Source organism: Drosophila sechellia, chromosome 3L, assembly GCF_004382195.2.
Source record: "Drosophila sechellia strain sech25 chromosome 3L, ASM438219v1, whole genome shotgun sequence".
In the NCBI taxonomy this organism is placed as follows: Eukaryota; Metazoa; Arthropoda; class Insecta; order Diptera; family Drosophilidae; genus Drosophila; species Drosophila sechellia.
Window position 1 is genome coordinate 14,173,421 of NC_045951.1, and position 20,083 is coordinate 14,193,503.

Genomic DNA, 20,083 nt, shown 5'->3' on the forward strand with positions numbered 1-20,083 from the left:
ATTAGCGAGTTTTATGATTTTCCAACCATTACTTTTTGGCCATTTCAGGCCAACGTTAAATAAAAGCCATTCACAAAAAACTGGTCAACTAAATACCGTTCTATCACACGTCTTTGACTTTGGTAAGAAGTGCGTCGCAAGGGGGCTAACTTTTGTTAATACCTTGGTGTAAAATATATTTGAAGCGACCATCCAAAAGTTCAGTGACCTTCGTTCCGGCTACTTGGACAGTTTTCTACCGCCTCGCGTCTGATTGTTCTACACTTGTTGTTCAGTAGTTTCGGCTTAGTTTTTTCCTCTCCGGCGGCTATTTACACGGTGTCAACTCACTCCAAAGTCACACATTTTACCAAGTCATGATCTGGAGGTACTAAGTGCACTGAGAGAAATAACAGATATTTTTTTCCATTTAAAGTTTAGTTCAATAAACATATATGAACCTAAAAAGGGTTAGCTTGTTAACAATATACCAATTTATTTTAAAGTTACTAGCAACATGACATAAAAAACATTCAAGGAACCTAAATATATTTTAAAATGTTTAATAATTGTAATTGCAATAACTGTGATACGAAGGATATGTTTAACTAAATATTACATCTAAGAAACTTGTTTAATTTAAATGTATTCTTTTATTCTTTTCAAATTTTGTTTAAAAATATAATTTATTTTTCTGAGTGTAATGCTAAGAGAACTCCAAAACAGAGTTGTATGCGTGTGCTTTGCGGATGAGGCTCCCGTAATGACGTATTATATTAACTTGGCTGTGCACCTGCCAGCTGACTGTTTCGCGGCTCGTGGTCTCGTTTATTTGAATGCCCTTCTGCGTAATTTTCACACATAAAAGACTCGTAAAAATGTTTCATAAACATTAAAAATTTAAATTTATGATCTCCTTTTATTCTTTCTTTTCGCCATGACTTCGTTAAGGTGAAATGCTTAACGGTTCCGCATCTTTGCTGTGGGGCAAAAATCTTAGAGAAAGAAACCCAAAAGAACAGCGAACGGTATTGATAGATTTTAGAATTCTTTGCTCTAGGCTGGAACTAAAGATCTGCCCTAATGGCATATTAATTGACCAACAATTTTGTGAACTTTATATGGCTAATAATGTGTCTAAGTCTGCCGGTTTCATAAGATGTTGATAGATGTGTTTATTGATGGCCGTTGACACAATTAACGATACTTAATAATAACCTTGAATATGGTGATGGCATTTAGCAATATTTTTTATTTTTGGCCATAATTAAGATTTCAAGTGTACCTAAGGCCAATTCGGCTTGATAGATATTAATTAAATAAAACTTGAATTATAACTAGCAAGTGATCTTCAGTTTAAATTAACATTAAATGTAAAACAATTTGCATTGCAATATACTTGTAGAAAGTTTTACAAAGCGTCTTATTTTGTTTTTCTACCTGCTTTGGGCTTATAACAGGCAAAACCTTATCAACAACCTCAGCTCACGTCCACCTTTCCATCTTCATCGCCAGCAATAAATCTGCCTACGTTTTGCAAATAGCCAGCTTAAGACTTAACTAATTGCCTGCCATACTTCATTTATTGTTGTAAAATATCTTGTCCGAAAAACGAAGCAATTACAAATTATACGATCAAGAGCGGTACGACGGGGCGTTCGTTCCACTTGAGAAGTGTTGAGCTCCAATTAGCGGCAGACAATTGGCAATAAGCCGGCTACTCGCAGATTTTATATATTTTATTTTAGCCAAAACATCAACAATGGCAACCTTGACATTGGGAACCAACTGGTGGGGGAAAAGATGCGCAGCGACTTGGAAAGTTAACAACAATGGCAAAGGCTCGCGGAATGTTGAATGAACTAAACCGAAACGGTTAAACAGATTAAATATTTGAACGTGCCCGTATTGCATGCCAAAATATGCAAAGCAAAAAGATATCACAACTGTAAATAAACAAATCGAAAAACCGAGCTGTGAAAAGTGAATCATCGAACAAGTTTCAGGTTGAGAATATCTTTTAGATCCGAGATGAGCTCACTGCCCAGGGCGATGAATGCCGTTAATAGACATCGCAAACGAGTTAACAAATGGATATGCAAAAATAAATAAAAACTAAAACGGGCATAGATTATTAAAATCAATTTGATCTTACCTTTTTCGCTGTATGATGAGAGGATTCAGTTTGTTCGTTTGATTTTTGGGCACTTGCAGTTGATGGCAGATAAAAACATTTGCAGGTTTTTGCAAAATCACTTATTTATATTTATTTTGAATTTGCTGGCATATTTCACTTTAGTTTAATTAGTTTATCGCACTGAAAATCAGGTGGAACTTCTGGTTAGAGTTTTGAAAGCTTTCCCTTTACCCAGTCCCACTGCGATCAATAAAATTATATTTTTCATCGCTCCTGCGGTTTCACTTCGGGCTAGATGGAAAAGCATTTACCCATCTTGAGGTCTTCTTTTTTACATTTGGCTTTTCCAACCAGTCATAAGTCAGGCCAAGACTTTCAATTAAGCGGCTTAAAGACAAACAACGGCAAACGAAAATCGTGTATGTCGGTGGGTAATAGAGAAAAGATGCTTATGAGCCGTATGTAAAGAGTATATATGTATCTTTCCGTCTTCTTTCTCTTTGGTAAAAGTGTAAAAATTACGCTACGACTTGCGCTTTCACAAAACTAACAAAAAAGCGAAGCAGAGATTTTTTCTTCTTTCCGTCGTTGATTTATGCATTGCGTTTGCGATGAGGATGAAAAGATACGTAGATACATTGCTTGGAAAACATCCACACACGACTCGAACGGCAGGGCGACTGGCTGATTTCGGGTACTCCTATACCTTAAGTTCCGCGTTGAATGCGCAAAAAACTCACTAGGGTTTTGCATTTTTTATTTTTACTGATGCTTAAATTTAAATTGCCGTTCGATTTAAAATAAATTAAAGCACACGCACAGTTGCGCAGCAACAATGGAAAACCAATGTGTGTGAAAGTACAAGAAGCAACGTGGAAAACATCGCCCATTTGGAAACGGAAAATTGTCAACGCACATTGAACTTGACAGACGAAAGAGAGCGCCTATCTAGCGGCATAGAGAAAGAGAAAGACGGGTAGAGTGCGCGGCACATGCCTCAATTTACAGTTAAGCGCGGCAGACATCCACAAGATGCAAAACTCCAAAGATACTTTCGGCCAGCGGAATGCGAATCGCGGACGGCAAACTGCGAATTGCACTTGCCGCGGCAACTTTTTCATCCGAACACAAAAAACCACGATCTGCACGCAGAAAAACTTGTGATAAGATTTTAGAGCGAGAATAAAAAAGTAAGGGTTTTTAGATTGCAATCTAAATAAAATGTTTACCATTCTTAAATTTCTAGAACAGTTTAAGTTTTAAAAGAGGTTGTCTGGTTGCTCAACTTCTCAATTATTATTTTTTTTTTCGAATTTTACATTTCGGAATGACTTTCTAGCAAGCAATTTCTTGCAGTGCCACAACAAAAAGTGAAGGGGCCCCAAAGCAAACGTCACCGAATCCCTTCCCCTCCCCTTCTTTCCCCTTACGACCGATCCTTCCTCGAGTATCTATGTGTGTGCCTCAAAAGATCAGAGTGTGTTTGTGGCGTCTCGTTTGTTGATGCGGTGGCTAATGGTTGCATATATATTCGCAAGCGAAAAAATAAAGAAATATATGGACAAGGCCTGTCTAGTCATAGCGGTACTTTGAGTGGGCCCCCAAACTGGGGGAAAAAGGGGGAGGATTGGGGTAGCTAATGACTTGGCGCCCAACTGAAGGAAGTTGCCAATTTTTGTTGCTGGTTAACAAGTCGCAACTGGTGTTGATTAGTTTTTCTTTGAATTTCTTTAGGACTCACTTCGTTTTTAATGGGCAATAAAATTCCGTGAATTGTTTAAACAAGAACCACTAACAGTCAGACTTATTAAGAATTATTAGAAGACTCGGAACCAAATTAATTAAATATAATGTACATGTTCCGTTCCTAATGTACATAGATTTATTAAGAAAATAGCAATTAAGATGACCAGTTCAGATTTTACATCTTATTTACCGCTTTTAGAAATGAGATAATCTTATGAGATCACTTGCAATGCAATATGCAGTGAGCAATTTGTAATGTTTTATTGATTTTATGCAATACTCTAAACGATCACCTAAAGAACTGTATAATCTTGACTTTGGAAGTTAACAATATTTTCTTTAGAAAGAGATATTATTTTTTTTTTTTTTTTTGTATATATGTACATATTATGTATTCAATTATACACAGAAACTATATTTCGCTTAAGTTCATATCTCATTTGTTATCACTGTTCGATTCTCCTAAATCAAACTTTCTTTTCCGCTTGTAAAAACATGACCAGTCAGTCTCTTGATTGCTTTTCGATTTACGCTTCCTCCTCTCAGACTAAACCCAAAGTGATCAGTTTATCGCATCCACTCTCAAGCTTTCAAAACTTATCCACAATCAATTTACTCAAACACTTTGCCGTAATCTCTATTTCAGATATAGCTCCAGTTAGCAGACCGTTACACAAAAACACTAACACAAAACACTTGGGCAGAGCAGCTCTCCTTACGTTTAACTTTAATTACTCAATTATTTGCCTGATTTTGTTGTTTTTCACTTCTTAAGTTGGAAATTAGCTGCGAAGTACGCAGACCCAAAACGTTGGCCAACTGATTAGAGCGAGCGAGAGGCGGCGAGGGGCACAACAACGATCATATCGGATCGGATCTCGGTTCGAATGGGATAAAACTATATATCGGACTACTACAGCGCGCGTGTGCGAACGCGCTACGAACCAAACTCAAACTGACGACCGAACTCCACTCCACAGAAATCCACGAGCGAGCAAACACAGCAAATGCAAAAGCACAAGCAAAAGCAAAGACTGCGGCAAAGGAAAAGAAAGAAGAGCAAAGACAATCGAAACCCAGACTCAAAGCTTAGTGAAAGAATCCGTTAAAGTTTTGTTGGTATTAGCAACAAAAAACTGGCGGAAAGGTTTAATTAATCCTTGAACTTAATAATAACTTTTATAATATAATTAATATAATATTCTTAAAATAAGTAAATTTGGCTCGTTTTGTAACATAGTCGAAACACAGTGGCCTTTGGAAATACATACATAAACTTTATCAACGCGGCCTCATCGAATTATTTATCTTATTTTAAATGTCTTTTAATTGTATATATTTTCTTATAATACTCAGTGGGAGACTGTTGATCACCTGTGCCGAAAAAAACGTGTCAATAATAGAAAATGGAAGATGCTTAGACTGTAGGAAGGAAAATAAGGAAATGTGTCGGATTAAAGAGACAGGATTTAGTTGTTATGAAGGAAACTTTTATAGGCGATTGGGACGACTACAAGGTGAATTCCCAAAAACAACCAATAAAGAGGATGTTTGCGTTCCACCCGGAATGCATATCGGTATAATATGCATTTGAATGGTAATAAAAGACTAAATTATTAATTTTACAGATACTATTAATGCCAAAGTCTGCTGCGTTTGGTCGCCTGAAATCGGTTGTCAAATATTATTAACTGAAGATCACCAAGGAGAATTTTGTTTCACTTGCAGAGTGAAATATAAAATGGAATACAAAGGACTAATTTCCTGTCCGTGTGTAAAAAGTGAAGGATTGGGCGAAGTCCATGTGAAATCATGGCAGACCTTTGTTTTTACTTGTTTACTTATAAAATTATCCAGTTTTACGATGGGGTTCTAGCTTATAAATTTAAATTGTACCTAAAATTGTAAATAAATTGTTATATCTTTTTCATAGAGAGTATAATACTATAGAACTTTAGATTAAAACTTGTTTTATTGTGTAAAATAGCAAACAAATCACAAATGCTATGCAAATATACGAGGATCTTACAAGTGAATTTATTATTTTAAAGTTTGTTTATGAAAACAAAAAAAGACTGCATGAACGAACAAATAATACACAAGAAATGTTAGCTACACTAAAACGTATTTATAACGATTTATATTGATATATTAAATAAAATTTTAACTATTTTCCAATGTTTAAATATCATATTTTTTAATTTTCCGGATTTTTCTAAAATGTAAAATTTTGCATTATTTTTTTAAAATATTAAGAACTAATTTTATCAATATAAAATTAATATTTTATTCACAACGAAGTCAATGGCATTGAAATACTCTCACCTGATACCTCGTATGCAGATGGTTCGGGTCCACGCTGAAGCGCCACCAAAGTTTTGTTCCACGGTTTCAGTCCAGAGCCTAAGATTTTGACATAAGTGTGGCCAACTATCCTCAATCTGCAAGATACAGCTATCCACCGCGAACCCACTAAGGCGTTTTGGTATTCGGGAGAAATCGCTGCACCTCCGTGAGCCCCCCCTCATTCTTTGAATCCCCGCCTACGAGCCGCTAACGTTGCTGACGAATAGTAAGTGCGAAAATTCCGAGCGAAAATTGCATAAGTTTTGAAAAATCTAAATCAAAGTAGCCGAGCGGTGCTCTATCGCTCCCTGAACACATACTAAATTTACGTGGTTGCATGAAATCCTTCGCTTTTCGGGTAAATTTAGTGTCGTAAGTCCGGGTGCTCGGAATTCGAGGCACGCCGTTATGTAACCTACAATAGCGAAAAGCAGCTGATTACCCAGCTATATATATAATTAGATAAAGCACATGTCGCCTCCGAGGTACATATATACGTAACTAATAGTTGGTCTCTCTACTTTCAGCCGACCTCAGAACAAAAACAGAATCAAGATGTTCTCCAGCTTCTTTGAAACTGCCCGGAACTCGCCATTCCGCACCCCCCTGTCGGTGGCAAGATGCGATGCCGCCGCCCCAGTTGTGGATCCCCAGCCGGTTGAGGGTCGCCAGATCGCCGCCGCCGCTACTCCGGTGGCCAACCAGCAGGATTCGTGCGAATTCGGCAGCACCAAGTACTTCGCTCTGTGCGGAATTGGTGGCATCCTCAGCTGCGGCACCACCCACACCTTCGTGGTCCCACTGGATCTGGTAAAGTGCCGTCTGCAGGTCGACCAGGCCAAGTACAAGAATCTGGTGCACGGATTCAAGGTCACCGTGGCGGAGGAGGGCGCCCGCGGACTGGCTAAGGGCTGGTTCCCCACCCTGCTCGGCTACTCGGCACAGGTGAGATTGGGCTTCACTTTATGGGTTGCATAATCGTCTGGAGGCGGATTATATGCTCGTGACCAGGTCGGGTGACCTTAATTACATCGGTTCCGGGCTTAAAGCAGATAAAAGTGATTTCAATCGAACATTAGGAAGATTGATTCTTAGGCTGATATCTTAGTATACCTCAGGATAACAACACAACTCTGACAACTTTGTGGTTACGGAAGATACAGATACCGAAGATAGAATCTTGGATACTACTGAAAACTGGAAATTAACTTCTGAGAAACAACAGGCTAACTCGCGCTACTGTATCTTTCAGGGTCTCTGCAAGTTCGGTCTGTACGAGTTGTTCAAGGTGAAGTACGCCGATATCATTGGCGAGGAGAACGCCTACCTGTACCGCACCTCCTTGTATCTGGCTGCTTCCGCTTCGGCCGAGTTCTTCGCCGATATCGCTCTGGCGCCGTTCGAGGCCGCCAAGGTGAAGATCCAGACTATTCCCGGATTCGCCAACAACTTCCGCGAGGCAGTGCCCAAGATGCTGAAGGAGGAGGGCGTCAATGCCTTCTACAAGGGTCTGGTTCCCCTGTGGATGCGACAGATCCCCTACACCATGATGAAGTTCGCTTGCTTCGAGCGCACCGTGGAGTTGCTCTACAAGTAAGTAACATTTCCTCTTTAGGTATCCTCTAGTTTCTACAGCGGAAAAACTTTCCAGTGCTGTGCACAATATCTGTATTCATATTAGCACTGTGCTATTATAATAGTTCAAAGGTCTTTGTAGACTTTTAAATTGTGAAGTTTCAAAAGTGATTTGCTAATTGATCAAAACTGCGCGTCAGCAGATAAGAATGGCTTTCGTATCTAATGATACGCCAGAATAAAAACCAATGACAAATGCTTATCTTGTTCAAATATAGGAAAATCGTATTATTTCACAACTCGTTTGTTAGTATGGATAAAATATGAGCACTCCTTTTGGAGTGCAATTTAGGTAGCCACTTAAAGTTCAAATGTAAAAACTAGAGCAATACCGTTCACAGTTCGGGTTGTCAAGCCCCAACGAACCCCGTTAAATCAATACTAATGATGCAACTTTTCCTAGGTATGTAGTGCCCAAGCCCCGTGCCGACTGCACCAAGGGCGAGCAGCTGATCGTGACCTTCGCTGCTGGCTACATCGCCGGTGTGTTCTGCGCCGTGGTGTCGCATCCCGCTGACGTGGTGGTGTCCAAGCTGAACCAGTCCAAGGGAGCCAGCGCCATCAGCGTGGCCAAGTCGCTGGGCTTCAGTGGCATGTGGAACGGATTGACTCCTCGTATTATCATGATCGGTACCCTGACCGCTCTGCAGTGGTTCATCTACGATGGTGTGAAGGTCGCCCTCGGCATTCCCCGCCCACCACCACCAGAGATGCCCGCTAGCCTGAAGGCCAAGCAGCATTAAGTTGGTTAGTCCAATCGGTTACCTTAAGGCCAGAGTTCACTAGTTGGAGCGATTGTGGGCAGACCCAGGAGCAACATACTTTTACTTTCTAACGAATTTCGATTTCAGTATAGCAAAAATGCTTTATACTTGTTTCTCAGCAAGAATACATTAATGTTGCGTGTGTGCCATTGCACATGTACATTCCAAAACAACACTTTACGCATTTCTCTAACACAGCACTTATACAAACTTTTTTATAAACATATCTTTCTAACTTTAAAAGCCAAACATTCTATCGTACGAAACTAAGCTACACTCAAGTTCAAAGTATTTAATTCCATATATATTCTGTTATACTATGTGCTATATTTAACCCTATGTGTTGCCTAGCTTGCGCTGGAAAGTATGTCCGTATGTTGTACCTTTGATGGCCAGCCCCCTTGTTATCTCCTCTCCGCTGCCCCACAGGCCACACATGCGAATATGATATTAATGCTGTTTCAATTGTCTGACCCGATACCCAAGAAAGCACTCTGAATAAATTAAATTATAAAATATAAAAACACTACCAAGCTGCGTTTTCTAATCTTGTCTATCTATCGGGAACTGGTTATTATAGCTTGTGGCTGCGATCACATTAGAACGATCGTGGAGATAACCTTATGACCAATCAATGATTTCCCTGACATTGAAAGTGGGGTTTTATGGCGTTATAACTAGCATTGTGAGGTAACCAAACAAGAGATCACGAATGATGATTGCTTTAAAGGAAATATGGCTAATTTCGGCTTCGGATTTAAGATGTTGAAGCAAATCTATTATAATTAATATTTTAACAATACGAGAGAGAAATCTTTGTATTGTATAATTATTGGATTTTTATTTTTGATTTTTAATGTTGTAACAAAGACACTAGAATTATTCTAGTGTGTTTGGTTGTAATATTTGTTTATTGCTATTATAGAATTCAAATGCAGATCTTCATCCCAATTTAATTTGTTTTATAAATTATTGCCGTCTAAATAAGAATAACTACAGTTTTTTTTCGAAAAATATTTATTTTATTTATGAGCTTTGAGCTGAATAAGACATTGCAGTGGCTCGTTGTGTCATAAGTCCAGTAAAAACTAAATAATTAAATAGTACGCTTTATATATGGGCACATATATAGTTGATTTATTCACGTTACGTCAGTTGGGCTCCTTACTAACTAAATAACCTCTAAGAACTAAAAACTAGTCATCGTTATATAACTAAATTCATATGTGTATATAAATGTATTTAACAGGCAATTTTCTGGTATATTGTTTTGCTTTTGCTTCTGTATGTACAAATCGCTTAAATCTAGCTAGGTGTATATATCATATATAGTCGGGGATCTGGATCACACAGAACAATGAGGACAAAGTACTTTGTTGTCTGTAATGTGGTGATGCGAAAATTGCTGGGTTCTTTTTATTATATAATGTATTGCAGGACGTGTTTTCTTCTCCATAACAAGCCATTTCAGTCTTAGCGTTTCAAGTAACCAAAAAGATAAAAGTGTAAAATGAAAAGAATAGAAATGATAAGTAATATAACGAATAAACTTAGGTCTACAATTTTGTTGTTTTTCTTGTGTTGTTTCATAATGTGTGTTTTGTTGGTTTTCGTTTTCTTTATTTTGCAGTTGCAGTAAATTTCGAAACAATGGTTTGCTTGGATGCTTCACGCCTCAAAATTCATCTCCTTTCATTTTTATAAGGTTTTCTTTTCGTTTTTAGTTAATATAAATCTAGTATCAGTTATATAGATGTAGACGATCACACAGGCATACAGGTAAACATATAAATCGATCTTTTTCAAAAATTCTTTACAGTCGAACATAAAACATTTAAAAAGTTATACATAGATTTTGAAATTCCATCAAGTTGACTAAAGACAAGACATACAAATTCGGGCTTCGCTCAGTAGAAGTAGTTATAAGCCCTCCTATTTCATTTTATATTGAGTAAACCTCAAGTCAATGGCACATTAAAATTGGGATATTTGTACCAGGTATTAGCTTAGGTCAAAAAGTTTCGTTAGTGGTAAAATCTTTTGGACTCTCTCTCTGTCAATAAAACTGATTACAACACTTTAAATCTGTTCCAATTCTGTTTCTTTCTGTTCATGCGGCCTAAATGAGAAACTTTATTCAATCGCTTGGGTCAGGAAAATCCAAACCCGTTCCCAGGCGATTTCACCAATATGGCGTATGTGGCTCCTGGTGCCAGCCATTTTGGTCTTGCACCTTGGCCAAGGCTTCGGTCAGGGTGGACCTTATTTGCTGGCTCGAGTTGCGATTCTGACCCTTATCATAGGGCGACAAGGCGTTGTAATAAAAGGGCGATCGCTTGCTGATGGTGTAGTTTTTACCCTGTAAGTAAATACAAATTTTGTAAATATTTTTTGATTTATTTTGATGCCAAACTCACATCATTATTATCCCAATATTCGGTTTCGTTGGTGCGGTAGCAGATGCAGAATTCCAGGCGCTTGGAGGATGGTGGCAAGGTGATCTTGAAGGAGAATGTATCGAAGACTACATGAGCACAAGTAGCCGGTCCATAGGCTCTGGCGTATGTACAGAAGATATCCTGCTGGCTCTTCCAATCATCCCAGGTCACACGGACAATGATCTCCTTCTGGAAGTCGATGTTCTTTACCTTGATGGTGCCCACGACAATCGATTCCTCATCCTTGACGATCACATTCTCCAAGGAAACAAAGTCGCGTTCTATCTTTTGTCTGTGTAAATACAAATGTTTAGAATACTCGTATATATTTTACAGTTGTGTAAATAGGCTACCCACCTAAATGATAGATAGTCTGAGGCTGGCTGCTTGAAGTCCACTGTCCACTGATCCGGAGGATGTGGGCTGACCAGGCCCTGTGTAATTTGCTCCAGAAACTTCATGCTCCAATAGGGCGGCACATTCGAGGGTTCGGACATCACACGAACCTCGGTTAGCGATAGACCCTCATCATCAGCGAAGATCACATGCTTTTTGGGGCCACGGCTGCAAAAAGTAAAAAAGAAATACCATCCATTGAGTACATCGCAATTTATTATGAGCAAATTATTCATTATTAAAATATATATTATTAAATATAGATTTGACCCTGGCTTTATCAGTTTGACTTGACCCCCCATTCGGAATTATTTATTTTATTTCTTTGTGGTCATTGACTCAGCATCTTTCTGTGCGCGGATTTCTATTTCTATCCTTAACAGTTTCATTTTATTGGTTTGTTTTGACTTTAGTTTAGCGAACTGCGTCTTTGCCAAATGCATTTCTTAAAACCATTTTTGAAAGCTCCTGCTCTATAAGATGACCTTTGCCATCTTTGTCGATTGTTTGACAATCCCGATCGAGTGAAACTTTTCCTTTAGTATGATTTTTCCTTTTCCTTTGCGTTTCCCGAAAAATTCCCTGCGTCATAAAAAGAGTTATGTGTATTGTATATTTTTTTGTTGGTTTTATTTTTAGAAGTCACGTACGGCTTTGCCAAAGATTTGCCTTAATCTATATGTAAATCACGCCTACTTTTGCTTTTCCTTTCTCTTTGCCTTTATTTTATTGGGCGACTCTTCCCACGATTCTTTTGCTTAAATGTAAATAAAAACACACCCACTAAGATATATCAAAAATAGAGGATAACTCGTGATTCAAAATATATAAGTTATTCAACGAAATTTACTTGGAATCTGAAATCCATCGGACTTTTAAAATTTTACCTAATTTAAATGAAGATACGAATAATAGTTTTAAAGTCACAATATATTGTATTTGCTGCAGTTAAATACTTTCCATAATCTTTGAAATAATGTTACGCCCTTTTGACTTTCATATTACTAAAAAAATCCAATAAAAGTTCTATTTAGGAAGTTGGCCATAAATTCGAAAGGATATAGCGACTAACTGTGGCTAATCAGCTTGGGTAGGGGCTCGATTTTTGTATGGTTCTTTGCTGTTGCCAAACCAAAAGCGAAAAGTTTCCGTCAGTTGGAGACGTCACACAGAGCCGACTCTATTTGGTCTGCAAATTGGAGGAGAGTCGGCGGGAACGCATCGAGTGCTAAATATATATGCGAAGTACAAATAGCCAACAATTGAAATGGCTATCGACAGACTGGCTCTCGGTTAATTGAACGCCGGCCGTATTGCCAGAGATCGGTGGTGGTGATGGTGTATCGGAGATCGCAGATCGTACCACTCGACTCAGCCAGAATCGGATCGTAACCACTACCGACTACCGACATCACGCATCGAGGGCATGATCGGTGTGCGCCTGCTGTTGCTGCATTTTCTTCAACAGGTTTCTTAGCGATCGCTTATCTGGTGTGTGTGTGGGGTGGGTCTCAACGCCCAACAGGCCAACCAGAAACCGGAGACCGCGGACGGGTCTCGTTTTTTACCGACCGCTTTCCTAAAACTTGTCAACTTGTTGAAAGAGATCACCCGAAAAAATCAAATAAAAAAATCATTTACATTTTCATTAATTTTCCTCCACTTGGCTTACATTTTCTCCAAGGAAAACGAGATACGACTATCAACTGTCTTTTCTTATAACCCAAAGGCAGTCACAATTCCGTATGCGTTACGGAACGCATTTATTTTCGTGGGTCCGGTTTAAAGTCCATAAATTTGTAAACTCCTCAATATGCAAGCCGCATTAAGATCGTTGATGGGTGCAGGAGAAACAAGTTTGGGCTGCAGCAAAAGGGCTTTTTAAAATCGAAACGTTCATGTAAATGAAAATTGTGTTTAAAAATACTTTTTAATTTCCTTAGTTTTCAATTTGCAGACCTTGCTCGAGTTCCCTCATTTTCTAAAGTCAATAACCTGTCAAAAAAAATTATTCTGGCTGATTTGATGGTCATTCTGGTTGACCTTACAATCGAACTACTTTTTTGTAAACGAATCAAGGTAGTTCCGTATTTTATGTCGCCAAATTTTCTGTATTTTCTATTTTATTTCCCCCAACAGAATGCTAGTTTGGCCAAATATACCTATCGTTTATATTTTTCGAAAATTTCCCCTAAGCACATTCAAAGTCCAATAGTAAGAGACTGAAAATAGTTTTAACTCGTATAATTCGGTCGTGGATTTGGTTTTTCTTAATTATCTCTATCGCTACCAATAAATATAAATTTAATTACGAATGAAATACAATTTTTGTAAATTTACGAAATTCTTTTACATTTTTCGACTAAAGGTGCGTACATCAGACCCATCTGCCCCAGACTCACTTTTCCGATCGATTCACGTGATCTTTGCATGAACATCAGACATATCTCCCCATCTCTATATATAACCTTACGTTTGTGTGCATTCGTATTCCGAGGCTTGTAATGTTGAAATATTTTTAGTTACGTTACACCCGAAAAAAATTGTGTCTTTTATGAGATGACGCCTTTCGCTTGAAAGCGATCACGCTTCTATGCTAATAATTCTACGGCCTTGACGTGAACCGTCTGCCTCGTTTTGTGGTTGATCTTGATGATTTTTGGGGAGGGTAATTAAGACAAAAGAAAGATCTTTCATTGGCTGTCAAAACTCATTGGAAAATGTGGGGCCAAATGTCTACATGGGTGACAAGCAGTTGCGATATGCTTTGGAAGGTGATGAATAAGGTCTTCGATTCTTAAATCAAAGAAGATAATTCCTAATAATTGTTCGATTGCATTGCTATACGTTCTTTTGTTACCTTAAATGAATTTTAATTTACTTTAAAGATTTGAATTAGTAAATTAATTTTTTTACAGTGGATTTCGTAACTGATAAAACGAGGCATACAAAATACGCAACCGCAAAGTGTACACAAAATCTCCAATATCAACAAGCACACGTCTGGTTTACATTGATAATATTATGGGTAATTGCATTCGTTTGAGAAGCTTTAAGCCTGATCTCTTGTCTAGGAGACGCAGTCCAAATAGAAATAGTGTTCGCATCTTTGACGCAAATGAACGTATAAATTATTTTCTCTATCTCGTGGCTTGTGTATTTTTAGGCATTTCTCAAAATGCCAGATTCAAGTGCAAAGAAGGAAATCTTTTCTAGGGCTCTTTGAAAGCGAAATATATATATATTTTACAAAATATCTGCGAGACATCGATAACCCAAATATTTTCATGGCCTGCATATGAATCGATAATGTATCTTCCCTATATATAGCGAATAAATGGCAAGGAAAAACGAAAATAATGGCGCCTCGCTGTTGGGGTCTATACTAAATACCAGTCTATTCCCATTTGAGTCTTAAAATGTGCGATTTTTTATCTCAGATATACTAGGTGGCAGATTCTCAACTCGCGATGCAGTGGCGTGTTTTTATTTTGGCAGATTTCTACAGTCATTTAGATAATTTATATTTTGTTTTTGTGAAATTGCATGCTCTTAAAAATATATAAAATATACTTTCGAGTATATTTCATGATCTTTTTGCATTTGTTTAGCCTGGCGGCCGTCTGCAATTGACTTTCCCTGCTTATTTAACAAATGACATGTGCTCGGCTATGACGTCTGTGGCAAAGTTGTTCGACTGCCAACAGATTTTCTTATTCCTTTTACCAGAACTATTGCAAATGCCTTATAAACGATTAATCTTTGTTTATAAAATATTATGGCGGAAGTGGTATTTTCGCAGTTTTATAAGAAATCATCTTTTCATGTTCCAATTTTTAAGACCAAAGACAAACCCCCAGAAAACGGACTATTAAAATTTAAAGATTTAAATTTGTTTCACAAGCTTTCGATTTCTTTTTAACCACAGTCTACGAAATTAAGATACCCTATGAAAACCATCTATAGCTTCTTGTGTTACTTCGCTTTCTCGGACTTTCCTTGAGATTTCCGCTCAATTGACATCTTACTATTTAATGAATCTGTTATAGGTTGATACACCCCATTATGACCACAATTACCCAGGCTCTCACACCACTAAGTTCCCATCTAGTTCAGTTGGTGGTTTAGTAAGTGCGGCGCCATAATCTTTGAAGGCCTGACGTCAAAGTGACTGAGCCCGCCGGCATTTACAGCCTTCTTGATTGTTTCGGCGCCGTTGTATCGAGTTACCTACATTACGTAATCTTATCGCCCGCACACTCACCTCACTTCGCCGTTGCTGTCGCTGTCCTTGCTGCAGATACAGCTATGACTGGCACTGTCCTTGACTTCGGTGTCCGTCGGCGAGAGATCTGCGGAACTGGCTGTAGTGTTCTGGGATTTGTGCAGGCAGGATTTGCGGCTGAGACAGGATTTGGGCTGATTGGTGAGTAGCGGCGCCGAGGCCATTCGCTCCAGGTAACTCCGTCCGGAACGACTGCCCACGCCCAGGGGCGTGGCACCCGCCTTCTGCTGACTGGGGCCCTGACCCTGGACCGCCGCCGAAGCGTTGTTAACCATGGCTTTGGAGGCCAGAGTTATGACTTGGGGTCGGCAGTAGCGCGACGCTCTGTTGGGCTCGTCATTGTAGCTGAAACAACGAATCCAAATTAAATTAGTTCTCTATATTCCAAAACTTAAATTATAAACTATAAAAACGAATTTAATATTTTTTTTTTACAATTTAATTTCGTTACTATTTAGTTTGCAATCATTTAAAATATATTTCTCTAACACCACTAATTGAAAATATAATTTCTATATTTAAACATCAGCAGATGGTAGCCATCTTTCAATTGTTTTGACCATTTTTTGTGATTCTTTTTTTTCGCTTGGAAAGCAGAAAAGAAATTCCCCTGGATCAGTCTTTTATTTCAAGCATCTACGCATTAAGCTGCCTTTTATCAGGCCTGATAAGAGTGGTGGCTTTAATTTTTACTGCCTCAATGCCTGCCTTCATTGTTCGGAGGCCTATGTACTACTTGTATTTGTACTTGTACTCCTACTGATACGTGTATGTCTATAAAGAAACATCGCTGATAAGAGGAGTTGCGCGCGACCTCCCCATTTAATTCGGGTTGGCCGTGGGTGAGAAATGTGTAGTATGAAAGTGAAGCATATTTGTTTGGGTTCTTCAGTGAGTCATTTCTAAATTCGTATAGTCGGAGAGCCTCACTGAATGAGTAAGACTCATTTGGCACAGTTCACATCCCATTTGTAGTTATCATAATTTTTCGGCTAGACATTCATAAAACTAAAAGTGAATGGTTGATAAGGATCGTTCAATGGGGCTCGCGTGGACTTTTGCATGCTAAACATATGTTGATGGCATGCTGATACGTCTTTTTCGGCGTGGGCCTGGCTATGGGAATATTTCCGTCTGCTCTGCTATTATCACCAACTTTTTTTTGGCTAATTGCCGCTGTCTGGACACAATATCAGCAATTTTAGTGCTTGAGTTGGCAACCTAAAGAATGCAATTCAATTATTTTCGATTACGATCCGCCCAGTTACGTGGATAGTTCTAAGTATTGGGTGGGGTAAACTGTTGTAAAATTACGCTGTGAAATTTCAAGTGAGTTGACGCATTAGCAGCTGCGTTACTTGAGTTGGTTGGAGTACTCAGTTTGTTTGAAGGCATGCCGCTCACGTGCCCCGATAAGAAATGTTGATAGTTGGTAGGGGTCCCAGTAGGGCTTTCGCATATAGTACCTTCCACAGGTTTATCTACTGAACCTCTTTAATCTTAACTGATTATTGGGTTTTTCACAGCTTCTTGTAGCGTTTGTTTTGCTTGGCCATACTCTAGATATAGATTTATTTTTGGCTCAAGTCCTCATATATACGAATATAAATTATACAAATTTTCGGTATTGTATATTTATCATTCCCAAAAATAAAATACTCTCAACAAATATGATGAAAACGCAGCGCGTGCAGCAAATGATGCGCGGCAAATTGCTTTAATTCAATCAATTGCTCTCGCCTCTGTATATATAGATAATAAATACCCTTCTTCCCTTTACCAATTTGTCAAATTTTCGGCTTGTTCGTGTGTGCCCCTGAGAAAAAAAGTTGCGTCAAGCGCCACGCGCAAATTGTCGCCAAGCAAATTTTTGGCGTCACCCCCCCTCAGTTGGCTCCACCAGCAAAAGATCACCTCAGAATCGGCGAAATGTTTGTTTTGGTTCAGTATTCTTTCTGCCTTGCCTTGATCTTGAATGCTTGCTTTTCATATTTTGCCAATCTGTTGTTGTCAACCAAAAACGAGAATTAGCACGAATATTTTTAGTACCTGCATTCATTGTGTTTCCGAATAGTTCTTTGGTTTAAATACAATTTATTGGGCAAGACATGTTTCCTGCCTTTGATCAGGTGTTAAAATTTCCATAGACGACACTTGGAACAGGTGTTTCAAGTGAATCAATATTGGCAGCCCTCGAGAGATCGATATTATTCGTTTTCTGCATTGTGTAAACAACTGAGTTCTTATATTCATTAAACGGAATTATGACATTCCGTTCTGTTTATTTTGTTAATGAGGGTTATGTTTGGGTATTTTGAAATTTATTTCGAATTTGAATGTTCAGAATTGTTGTTTAAATATTCAGAAGAGAGAACACCTAATGCAAAAGGGTATTCATCATTTTTATCTGTTATGTATTTTTTATCTCTCAGTTTAATTCACTTACTATCACATGGTTTTTCAGGTTATCAGACATTTATATCGTTTCTCTTATAAACACGTACACCAGCTGTTAAATTCATAAAAGATGATGTATCAGAAAATGCTTCTAGTTCCTTATCAACCGATAAGAAAGTTAAAAGAATATTTTCTTTCGACATGAAAAAAACCTTTGCATTGGTACTCTTTCAATGATGTTTGGCTATTTAATTTCTTTTGATTGGCTGCCGAAACTCGTGAATTCACTTTGAGCAATTCAGTGTTAAATTAGTCCAATTGCTGGTTATATTTATTTATGAGTGCTATACTTTTGTAAACTTACTTCAACGATTGACGGGGATGTCCGCTCATGAAGTCCGCCAGAAAACTAACGGGTGGACTGTGACTGAATATGGGCGGACTGTGCGAAATCATTTTATATATGGCTTCGATCTGCGCTGATTACAATGATCTCTACAAACAAGGAACTTTGGTATGGAAGCCCCTGTGGAAAAATATAGAAAATTAACGATTTGTTTTTGTTGCTAATCGAAGCGCGGCAATAAATGAACGTTTAATTGGAAAGTAATGTGCAAATTGAATGCATGATCCGAATATATAATATATGTTTATGAAATTTCATATTAATTGCTAATCTCAGGTGGAATCGGAATTAATGATGGTATAATATAGCAATACCATTTCCATAAGAGATAACATTCGAAACGTTGTTAGTTTGGTCCAAATGCATGTTAAAATCAGTTTGATTCGAAACCAGGTGATGTAGATGCTGATACCCAAAATATTAAAAGACGAAATTCCCCCCTTGTATGTTTTATAGAGTTTTTCATGATATGTTTATTGTGCAGTTTCAGCTTCACAACTAACCGTTAATTGTTATCTCCACTCTGTTTTCCGCTTCACTTTTGACTTCTGGCTAGGAGGTAAGGAACTTTTCTTTTTCTTGTGCAGAGTCAATCACTTTCAATTTTACTGTGATCTTTCTTTCTTTGATTTTATTTAAATTTTTACTTTTTCATTTGTACATCACGCGTTAGCGTCAGACAATGAAAAACGATCGTTGGGACGGAACCTTAATTGAATTTATTAAAATCCTCCGATCGGGTCACTTTTTTTCGTGGTCACACACACAAAACGACGAACGATTTTAAATAGATTTTTCGCGGACTTTGCTTAAGTGTAGCTAAATTTTCTTGTGTCAATTATTTAACACGGACAAAAAAACAGCAACTAGTTTCCGTCGCGTTCCCCGCTTCGTTCCGTTCCTCCTATGAACCGTACGCTTCGACGCTGCGAAAACGAATGAAAATGTTTGTTGCTGCAACTTGCCGTTAAGACTTGATCGGAGCGGCAGAAAGAGGGAGAGAAAAAGAGAGAGATTGGGTGTTTGTATACCCTTCTAAAAAGTATACATGTGTTAGCGGAGCGTTTGTACTGTAATCAGAATGTGATGTGGAAGCGTTATATATCAAGAGGCCTGTATATAAAAACCGAAAACAGAAAAAACAAGGTGGTTGGTTACTTTTTAAAATAAACATATTTTCTGTTTTGTTATTACTTTAAAATAGTAACGCCAAATTCATTTAAGAAAACCAGGAGCACTTACAATGTATCTGTTTGACAGTGTAGGTAGTCTGCATAAGGGTATACAGAACTCAGGGTTCCGAACTAGCGTTAGTTTCTAGAATAGCCCCGGTCTCTCTCTCTCTCCTGATCGACGTGGCTTGCATATTTTGATTGCATTTTGGTATTCCGCAGTGATTGTAGTTGTAGCTTCGATTTAGCGTCGGTCCTAGTTGCTTTGATTAGTTTTGGCGCCACTGGCGGTCACAAAAGTCAAAACGGGTGTCAGCCCCTCGAGACATGATCACTTGCACGGGGAGCATCCCATCTCCCAAAATCAAATTTCCCACTGAGC

General features: G+C 38.3%; 4 protein-coding genes across 6 annotated transcripts in view; 2 read left to right on the top strand and 2 right to left on the bottom strand.

The window, feature by feature from the left end:
• LOC6605664 (serine-rich adhesin for platelets) overlaps positions 1–2,276 on the bottom strand; it is a 110,083-nt gene extending 107,807 nt beyond the window's left edge. The window contains exon 1 of the mRNA XM_032719232.1: positions 2,135–2,276. The gene's annotated coding sequence lies outside the window, so the exon portion shown is untranslated. The remainder of the gene's footprint in view (positions 1–2,134) is intronic.
• A 2,842-nt stretch (positions 2,277–5,118) lies between these two features.
• Positions 5,119–5,804, top strand: LOC116801108. Its single transcript, XM_032718756.1, has 2 exons — positions 5,119–5,439; positions 5,491–5,804. The coding sequence occupies exons 1-2, from the start codon at positions 5,181–5,183 to the stop codon at positions 5,736–5,738; spliced, it is 507 nt and encodes a 168-aa protein (XP_032574647.1). The 5' UTR covers positions 5,119–5,180; the 3' UTR covers positions 5,739–5,804.
• A 526-nt stretch (positions 5,805–6,330) lies between these two features.
• On the top strand, positions 6,331–8,730 carry LOC6605668 (phosphate carrier protein, mitochondrial). 2 transcript variants are annotated; one of them, XM_002030450.2, is made up of 4 exons: positions 6,331–6,434; positions 6,736–7,153; positions 7,461–7,801; positions 8,247–8,730. In XM_002030450.2, the coding sequence occupies exons 2-4, from the start codon at positions 6,764–6,766 to the stop codon at positions 8,584–8,586; spliced, it is 1,071 nt and encodes a 356-aa protein (XP_002030486.1). In that variant the 5' UTR covers positions 6,331–6,434; positions 6,736–6,763; the 3' UTR covers positions 8,587–8,730. The 2 variants fall into 2 exon arrangements, with proteins under 2 accessions (XP_002030486.1, XP_032573504.1); XM_032717613.1 differs by lacking the exon at positions 6,331–6,434 and adding an exon at positions 6,444–6,566.
• Positions 8,731–9,716: 986 nt separating this feature from the next.
• Positions 9,717–19,469, bottom strand: LOC6605669 (protein phosphatase 1 regulatory subunit 3B). Of its 2 annotated transcripts, XM_002030451.2 has the most exons (6): positions 19,033–19,469; positions 18,488–18,649; positions 15,706–16,071; positions 11,403–11,609; positions 11,025–11,337; positions 9,717–10,966 (listed from the first exon to the last, which is right to left on the bottom strand). In XM_002030451.2, exons 2-6 carry the CDS (start codon positions 18,577–18,579, stop codon positions 10,790–10,792), a joined length of 1,155 nt encoding a protein of 384 aa, XP_002030487.2. In that variant the 5' UTR covers positions 18,580–18,649; positions 19,033–19,469; the 3' UTR covers positions 9,717–10,789. The 2 variants fall into 2 exon arrangements, with proteins under 2 accessions (XP_002030487.2, XP_032573503.1); XM_032717612.1 differs by lacking the exon at positions 18,488–18,649.
• Positions 19,470–20,083: the final 614 nt, after the last annotated feature.

What these genes read in the sequence shown, in the direction of transcription:
- LOC116801108 (XM_032718756.1), top strand. Translation starts at nt 5,181, where the DNA reads ATGTCTTTTAATTGTATATATTTTCTTATAATACTCAGTGGGAGACTG. An exon ending in TCCACCCGGAATGCATATCG is followed by an intron (nt 5,440 to 5,490) that starts GTATAATATGCA and finishes TTAATTTTACAG; the next exon opens with ATACTATTAATGCCAAAGTC.
- LOC6605668 (XM_002030450.2), top strand. Translation starts at nt 6,764, where the DNA reads ATGTTCTCCAGCTTCTTTGAAACTGCCCGGAACTCGCCATTCCGCACC. An exon ending in TGCTCGGCTACTCGGCACAG is followed by an intron (nt 7,154 to 7,460) that starts GTGAGATTGGGC and finishes TGTATCTTTCAG; the next exon opens with GGTCTCTGCAAGTTCGGTCT. An exon ending in ACCGTGGAGTTGCTCTACAA is followed by an intron (nt 7,802 to 8,246) that starts GTAAGTAACATT and finishes AACTTTTCCTAG; the next exon opens with GTATGTAGTGCCCAAGCCCC.
- LOC6605669 (XM_002030451.2), bottom strand. Translation starts at nt 18,579, where the DNA reads ATGATTTCGCACAGTCCGCCCATATTCAGTCACAGTCCACCCGTTAGT. An exon ending in CATCCCCGTCAATCGTTGAA is followed by an intron (nt 16,072 to 18,487) that starts GTAAGTTTACAA and finishes TCGTTGTTTCAG; the next exon opens with CTACAATGACGAGCCCAACA. An exon ending in TCAGACTATCTATCATTTAG is followed by an intron (nt 11,338 to 11,402) that starts GTGGGTAGCCTA and finishes GTATTTACACAG; the next exon opens with ACAAAAGATAGAACGCGACT.